Source organism: Ascaphus truei, chromosome 3, assembly GCF_040206685.1.
Source record: "Ascaphus truei isolate aAscTru1 chromosome 3, aAscTru1.hap1, whole genome shotgun sequence".
Classification (NCBI taxonomy): domain Eukaryota; kingdom Metazoa; phylum Chordata; class Amphibia; order Anura; family Ascaphidae; genus Ascaphus; species Ascaphus truei.
Genome location: NC_134485.1, coordinates 372,699,582 through 372,708,439, shown reverse-complemented (window position 1 = coordinate 372,708,439; position 8,858 = coordinate 372,699,582). Strand labels below are relative to the sequence as shown.

The 8,858-nt window shown below is 39.8% G+C and overlaps 1 protein-coding gene across 2 annotated transcripts; it reads right to left on the bottom strand.

Annotated features, from left to right (window-relative positions):
- Window positions 1-3,649: 3,649 nt before the first annotated feature.
- Window positions 3,650-8,618, bottom strand: GPR12 (G protein-coupled receptor 12). 2 transcript variants are annotated; one of them, XM_075592220.1, is made up of 2 exons: window positions 8,305-8,618; window positions 3,650-7,680 (listed from the first exon to the last, which is right to left on the bottom strand). In XM_075592220.1, exon 2 carries the CDS (start codon window positions 7,666-7,668, stop codon window positions 6,664-6,666), a length of 1,005 nt encoding a protein of 334 aa, XP_075448335.1. In that variant the 5' UTR covers window positions 7,669-7,680; window positions 8,305-8,618; the 3' UTR covers window positions 3,650-6,663. The 2 variants fall into 2 exon arrangements, with proteins under 2 accessions (XP_075448335.1, XP_075448336.1); XM_075592221.1 differs by having other exon boundaries at window positions 3,650-7,677.
- Between the last annotated feature and the right edge of the window lie 240 nt (window positions 8,619-8,858).

Here is an 8,858-nt window from a genome sequence, read left to right as displayed (position 1 = left end):
GCCTGTGCCTATCAGAATGCAGGATGTGTAGTCTGCATCATGTTTAAGATTGATTAGCTACCAGTCTACATTGTGTTATTATAATTACAAAACAAAACGCTTGATTAATAGCTCCCAGAAACAAGCAGGCTGATGCCTGGACTTAACCTATCTGGTGCCTGGCTCGTGATCCATTGCAGAATCCTTGAACAGCGTAGCTTTGTTACACTGTAAACATCATCATTATGAATTTCCTGAACAAGCTAATGTAGTTGCATGTAAAATAATATCCCACTGACCAGTAAGGTCACTTCTTTATTCTTGGTGGTAAAAACCCACACTGCAACTGAGTTCATATTGAGAGCTATTCATACCGACTTCTCCGGGGAGAAAAATGAAAGCTACATTACACCGCATCCAAAGGCAATGTGCAAATATTGATGTGATTTAATAAAGTCAGGATATTAAGACATCTTATTTATTTTCATCTTTGTGCGGGCAAAGATTTCATATGCGAGTATATAGTAATATATATATATACGAATATTATTGCTTCTTCTCTATTGCTGTGAATAGTACAGTATATTGCATAAATATTGATCTAATGGGAAAAAAATAAAGTTAGCATTTTTACCAGGTGTAAATGTAACTCTTTCAGTACCCAAGGTCCAACACTTTGCAATGTGTTCCCAGCCACTTCAGCACAGAACAAGTAATTCAATCAACATCTTAAAGGTTTAATCTCTCCTACAAAGTGTTATTTTTTTTTGTATGGAGAAGAAAAGGAGTTACACTTTAAGGAATACTAGTTACATTTTCCCCAGTCCTGCAGAAAACGGGTTCCTACTGAATGCGAAAGTGACTCTCTATTGACAAATCTATACTACATACACTTGGAATAGATGTCATTTTGTGTAACCCCGCTTGTATTTTTGGAAAACGTACTGTACAATGTTTGGACTCTAGACGTTCTTATTTGTTGTTAGGTGAGACTTTAGAGCAGGTTTACTTTGCATTGTCATTTCCAGAATAAAATAGCTGAATATTGCTGTGAATGTGCATTCTCCCTGTAATGAGAAAGGTAAGCAAAATGCATTTTTTTCTATTAAATAAAATTCAGGCAAATATTATAAAGCTTCAAGACAATGATCTTATCCATTTCAACATACATTGAGATTAAATAAATAGCAGCATGATGCACATCACTAGTCCTAGGTATTCCCCTGGAAACTACGGATGCCGCACAAAAGATAAATATCAACAAGTCCATTGTCTTTATGAATTTTTGACAAAGAAAAAGTAGGTTATGGTGTATGCTTAGGTAACAAGGCTGTATCATAGTATAATGTTCATTTTGGGCAGCTGTTCAATTGTGTTCTATAGTCAGTGTCCATATTTATTTTGAAATATTTAATTTCCCTTATACTGTATATAAAAACACTGTTATGTAAATTTTACAGTTTGTAAACGTCAATGCAACGGACATCAGCATCTCACAATCTAACAACTAACTCTGCAACAAAGATGTGAACATGTATCTGAAAGGAACAATGTATTACAATCTTCCAGCACTCCATGTAATACAAGAACAATGTACTAAATATGACAAGGACGCTTCTACAATAATTAGTGCTTTATCTTCAGTTTGTAACTCCTCTCACTGGCTGTTATACCAGGCATAAGGCAAAATATACTGTATATTGTAATCCTTGTTTGGAATGGTGTGTGGATGCATATTTTGAACAAAGGATTATTATTATTATCGTTTATTTGTCAAGCATTTTTTAGTGTACTTGTGACTGTCAAATGCATTTCCTTTTAGAGCAGGTAAATTAACTCCTCGCTGCTAGTAGAGCTCACATTTTTTCAGGAAGACATCCTCTTACTTATCTACTGATAATGATTTCTCTAAGAACACTGTAATATTTCATGTTTGGTGATGCAATAGTCTGAGTTAATTGTAGACCTTGCAATTGTGTTTCAAAGGGGACATACTATATGCACTAGCAAACACTATGAAAAGAGGTACTGTATGAGCAAAAGGAGCCACAGAAAGTATTATTTAATACACATACTATATAATCATTTCCTTCACTTTGTGAGTCAATTGCCCTGAGGCCGTATTCAACATACAGTATGGAAGCGGCTTTCTTGTGCTGTAGCCGAGTTTAGTCTCATTTGTTTGAATATAATATTTCTACTTAATTAATGAATCTGAATGGGGACCTAATGCCTTGATTTACTAAACGGTGCTGAGCTTTAGCACACTTTGGTCCATATTCACTAAAGGGTGCTAAGCATTAGCACGACCAAACTCCTATTCAGATTAATGGAATGTAGAACGTGCTACAGTTTAGCACCCTTTAGTGAATACGGGCCCTTAACTCCCATTCATGGGAGTAAAAGAGAGCTAAAGCTTAGCAACATTTAGTGCATCTGGGCCTGATCTGGAGAAAAGTTGTTCTACGTAAGTGTCAATTGTATGTGACCTGAAAAAGAAGTCACTTTTCATAAGTACATGAATTAATTAAAAGGCACCCACACCGTCTGTGTGACACAGGGCCAGCTCCTTCACTGAAGTGTGGTATAGCTTTACAACCTAAGCCAGGGCCGTAATACAAACTAATACTCATTACATATACTGAGGATCTAGAAGGAGAAACTGATCCTACCCATTCAATGTCAGGTGGCCTGCAAGACATTGCATGTGGCCCCAATTGCAGCAGAAGGGCTAAGATACATTTGCGTGTTAGATCAGTTGCGATTCAGTATCAAAGGCTTCTAGGGATCTGTTTTCCTTTACTGAAAATGATAGGGGTTGTTGTAAGGTTGCAAATCATATAGAAAACCTTTTGCTGTTTCGTCTCAGTAATGACATTATATATGAATGCCACGTATAATAGCATGCCACAGACATTGAAATGTTCATTAGAAAATACCACTTTTCCCCCCTATTGTTTACTAGTAGAAACAGGAATTGTACAAGAAGAAAATATATTATCATTATTTGGAATAGGAAAACTAAGAGCCCCTTGTCATGAGAACCAAGAAATGCAGGCCACGGGAGTTAGAGGTAAAGCTTGTCCTAGTGCCCCCCTGCCGTCTAAAGGTTACCATGGCAACCTCAGAAGTTAGAGGTAAAAGAAATAATCATGATTTTAAACATTAGTAAATATTAAAATAAAGCGCTGGACATGCTAAGGGGGAAAGATACAAACATTGTGATTCCTGCTTTAGCTCCTACTCAATGCTTAGCACCCTTTACAACTAGATCAAGTAAGCACAAAGCACGCGCAAAAATAGCGCATTGTAGAACTCCGGTGCTGTCAGAGTCTCACTCTGACGCACTCAATAAGGGGATAACTCCAGTCAGAAGGACATGCTTATGTCAACTTTGCTTTATTGCATTAAATAGAAGTAGCTGTGGTAGTCCAGTTGCGATATTGCAAAATAAATGAGTACTTCAGTATTAGGTGAAGACGAGTTTTCAAGAGCTCCCTCTGTCTCTCTGTCTCATATGTAATGTAAAAACTAAGATAACAATCTAAGGCAGATGAGGTAGAGAGAAGGAATGGCTGAGGGAATGATAAATAACCAGACAGAGCAATAAATGGGTGAAAGGGATATTTGCATGTACGACTATACTGTACATCCATCAGCAGTAAGGGGTTGGGGTTGGGGGGGGGGTGGGGGGGAGAGGAAGGGGTTACATTGAAAAATTCATAGAGAGGCAGGGAAAAACATTACAGCAATTATGATAGTGAGTAAGAAACCCCATATCAGCATTAAGTCCTCTTTTTTTTTTTATTAATGTCAAAGAGAATGCTCATTTTGAGTTGAAATGTTTTGCATTGCAGAAAGAAGAGATGCACATCATGTCACTCTCCCCAGAACATGGAGCATCTTCTGATGCAATAAAAACATATTCCGTTACAATGTTCTCCTGATCGAGCCATCTCCTTACTGAGTGCGATGGATTACCCATCCCCTTAAACCTGGAAAGGTTCTAAACCATCAAGGATGCCTGGAACCTTTGTGCTTTAAGCCAGGGGTGCGCAAACTGGTTAGTCTGCACCCCCCCTGCCTGCTCTTCCCCCTTACCTTGTCACTGATGTCACGTGACGCTGCGTTGCCATGGCGACGTGTCACCAGAAGCTGCCAGAGATCGGGTAAGGGAATTTACAGAGGCCATGTGCGATCCGTTGGCATTTCATTTAAATGCTTTGGGGGAGCGTCCGGGGCCTCTGTAAGCGGCGCGATACCCAAGTTTGCGCACCCCTGCCGTAAGCGCTGCTTGGCAGCTCCCTGCTGCAAAATGAAATGAAAATGTCCACGTAAGAGATGTGCAAAATGTTGACATGAGATCGTGAACCATGTGAAATGTGCCTTTTGTTGCTCATGATATTCTCAAAAATTGCACTATTTGCTTAATGCCGTGACTAAAAATATGGCGCACACACACACACACACACACACCATGTTTTGCACACTATTGTGACATTTCGCCAATTACTTGCATAATTGCAAAATCTAAGACTCATTTTTATGACATTATTAGCCCTTTAACACTTGGTGAAACGTTTTGCAATTAAATGAATGTGGTAGAAAACACTTACAATTTTGCAAATATTTTTGGAAAGTTTTGCACTTCTTTACCCTAATAGCACAAAAGTCAGCTTCCTTTTGTAGCCAAGAGCTGCAAAACCCTGATATAGCACTGAGATCTTCCCATACAGCGCACAATATTTAGTATTCAGCCTTGGTCTGATAAGGATAAGTGATTATTTTGGTCCCATTTTGCAGCTGACAGCTGCTCAGTGCAGCAAATATCTTATTATCATTAAAGATGCAATCCTCTTCCGCCAAAAAAAAAAGGCTTTGAACCCCCCACCACAATAATCAATAATTAGAATAATCAACACTCTCCCCAGTGTGACACTGCACAAATTGAAATGTACGAATTACAGTAGTCAACATAAAAAGTTTATGTTAAATAAGTGTATTTTCAGGTACAATGAACTGCATGTTTAACACCTCCAGCACTTAACTGTTTATACAGCCACTGCAAGCTGACATTTGCTCGTCAGGCACTGTGCTTTCTGAGATAAATTGTCATGTGTGCCTTAATGCAATCTACCTTGTGTTTTCATTTCCTAGGTCCAATTACCACCTTGAAAATGAAGCATTCCGTGCAGCTGTGTACTAATCCCCTGTGACCTAACAAAGATTGTCATTATCTACGTCAGGTCTTATTTCACTCTTTGTTACTGACTTATTGCCCAGATTGTGTAGCAAATTAAATCCATCGTGTGGAAAAATATAACTCTAAGGCTGAGTCCCCGCTGGCGCTGAGCACGCTCATGCTTGGGGGGAGGGGGGGCATTGCGGGTAGTTGAGTGCGCGGGAAAGTATATATTTTTTGTTTACTGAAGCGCCGAGCATGGGTGAGCTTGTGTGCCCGCACACAGCGTGAGCGGGGATTTACATATAGCTATATATGTAAGTAACCGCCGCAAGCGCCGCGCGCTCAGTGCTAGCGGGGACGCAGCCTTATTGTTCCAAATAAATTCCCATTCTGGACAGCGGGCTGCGCTCTATTTTGTTCAAAGAATACAGTGACACGAGTATAAATAATACATTGATAACCCTTCAACTCCTTCAGAAGCCTGAAATGCAATTCAGAACAAATTCGTTTTAGGTTTCTCCAGCACAGAAACAGTTATTATTCTACCAGCCATTGATTCTTGCTCTAACAAGCAGCATCTAGATTTAAAGATACAGTGCAGTTCCATTTAGAAGATCAATACTTTCAATTTACTTCTACAAGCTACTCTTACTCTACTGTTAACCTATCCTACGGTTCACTGTGAAATACTCCAGCAGTTTTCTATTTTAGATAAATATGAATTTTAAATATATAATTTTTGGGGGGGATAGGGGAGCCAATCTGTGAATATTTTAAATACCGGATTGAAATATATTTTGTTTCTTACTTGAGAACTTCTAGCCAGCCTGTAATTTAAAAATATGTGATGTACTTTCCAGAACATTTGTTGTGCTATTCTTAGTTCGGCTTTAAGTTAAAAAAAAAAATATACAATCTATTAAACATATTTTACACATATACTAAATCAATAAACAAACTTTAAAAAGGTGATGCATGGTATTTACACTTTATTGCTTCTCCATATATCCTACTCAGGGGTTTATTCCATATCCGCTGGAGCGGCTGATCGGGTCGTTTCTGGCTGAAATTCCTCATGGACTTCAAAGGGAAACGAAGGCCAAAAAACAGCCCAATTGTGCAGATAATCAATAAGCCCTTAAATAGGATTGCACCTTTAAGCATATTTCTAATACTTATGTTCCAGCAATGATTATTTTATAACCATGATAAACATCCAGGGACATATTGATTTTAGCATAACCCATATAACCTGAGTAAATTCCACTTCGATATAGTTTGACAACATTGGTAGTTTCAACATTTTAAATAGCTCTTGCACCCCTGCGCGTTAAATTTAAATGTAAATTGATTTCCATTTATGAAATGGCTGGATCTTGACGTTTTTAGGTTATGTCCAAGTGAATCGGTCAAATCTCAGAAACGTATCTAAATCATGTCAAGGGATTTTTTTTTTTATTAACAAACTCTCCAACTGATAAAACAATATCCTCCGCTTATCACACGTCACTTGGCGATCTTGCTCTCTGAGACACACTAGAGGGGATACAACCACAGCAGATGAGCCAGAGGGCTTTTTGGATCTCTTGGTTTCTAAAAGCGTATATGACGGGATTGATGATGGAGTTGTAAGTTGCTGGCAGCAGCGTGGCATAGGTGTATATAGAAGGGTACGTGTAATCTGCTATTAGAGAATAAAGGGTGAAAGGCATCCAGCAAGCTGCAAATGTCCCCAAAATAATGGCCAAAGTAGACACTCCTTTCCGAGTGGTGACATAGTGGGATGTAGCCAAGAAATGGTGCTGTAAGGCGATTTGATGGGCATGCCTCATTACAATTTTACAGATCTGAATGTAGAGCTGCAGCATGAGGGCAAACATAAGCAAGAAAGAAACGGAGAGGGCAGCTGCATTATTCTTAGTAAGTGGTCTAATAACGCTGCACGTCGATTCATCCTTAAGGCAATTCCAGCCCATTATAGGCAGCAGTCCAACACACGTAGATGCTCCCCAAAGCAAAATAAGCATGACGTAGGTAAAAGTGACAGTCCTTTCTGAGTTATACGTCAAAGCATAGTAGAGAGAGAGGTAACGATCAACAGTAATGGCAAGTAAGCTGCAGACAGAGGCACAGAAAGAGGCAGCGATCAGTCCCACTGTGACTAGTTTTGCTGCTTCTGATTGTAGAAGATAGGCAAAAATAAAATTGACGATCAATCCAACCCCTGCCAAGAGGTCTGCCAGCGCCAGGCTGCCAATGAGGAGGAACATGGGGGCTCGGAGGCTGGGATTATGGAAGATAATAAGAACCACAATGGCATTTTCACAGGAGATAAGGGTTCCTGATGTACACAGAACAATATCCCAAGGGTTTACTATGAGCTCTGGCTCTGGCTCTACGACAGGAATCAGGGAGGAGACTGCAGCTGAAACATTCTCTGTAGAGATGGCATTTATATGATCCCGAGGCAGCCAGCTTATATTAACCTTCAGATCTTCATTCATTTTAACCTTCTTCTATGAAAAGACATTGCTTTTAATACGCATACAGTATATAGAGCAGTGGGGAATTTTAAGATCATGCAATGCTTTGGATACCACGAAACTATAGATATGCATGTGCATTAAATAGAAATAACAATAAAATTAAAATACAAAAAGGAGGAATGAATAATGCAAACGGGATGCACATTTCTGCAAAGCATACAATATATATTCTGAACTGTATGTACCACGTCACGAATGAGCATATCCCAAAATAATTAAAAGTAAATAAATGACAATCTCAGAGAGGCTCATATATACTAATTTGCAAACCTTTTTCTTTGGCATGCTGTCATTCTGATTTTTAAAAGTACACATGTGTAGGTACTATATGTAATTAAGTTTACATTTTAAATTGCAACCATCTGTTAAGATACTGTAAAAATAATCAAATGAACAAGGACACCCACCAAACAGGACATCAAAGGCAAATTGTCCCTGGATGTCCACACAAGAACTCAGAATACAGTTTGCACCAAGACACACATTTAAACAAAAACAGGATGAATGGATAATACAGAAATATAACATGCAATCCCCTCTCTAAGGGGCTGAGGCACAATACAACGAGGAGCACAAATCTCAAAATGTGGTCACCTTGAGATCTTATATGCCGGATCCCTGGCTGCTCTTTTATGGTCCTGAGATATAGGAGGCTGCTTTTCTCCCCTGCATCTTCTCCTGTTGCCGGGCGAGGGGCACAAAGGGTTTGCAGGCGGCGGGTTCCTGCAGAGAGGAGGCTGCAGGTGGAAGTACAATAGAAGACAAGCTCTGGGCTGGGGATGCTTTCTGGACACACATAGCAGGGCTGCAGCGCGCTGCTGGCTGCTGGCTGCTGGCTGCCTGCGAGAGGCAGAAAGGAGAGAAGGGAGAGGTGCACACCAGGGACTCGGGCACACTCAGCCTGCACGCTCTCACAGAGGCTCGTCCCCGCGGCCCTACTGCAGCACTGCTAGAATAGGCTGATTGTAACAGATTGGGATACTTTGCAACCCTTTCAGAGGAGTGGGTATGGCAGAGGCAACGTAGGGCCCAGCAACCTATCGTGTGCACAGGAAATATGTAACAATAATTCCATTAAATGTCATTCTTTTTTCAACCAAGACTTGTCTCATGTGAGCCCTTTAACCCTTTGCTGTTAGACTAGCCAT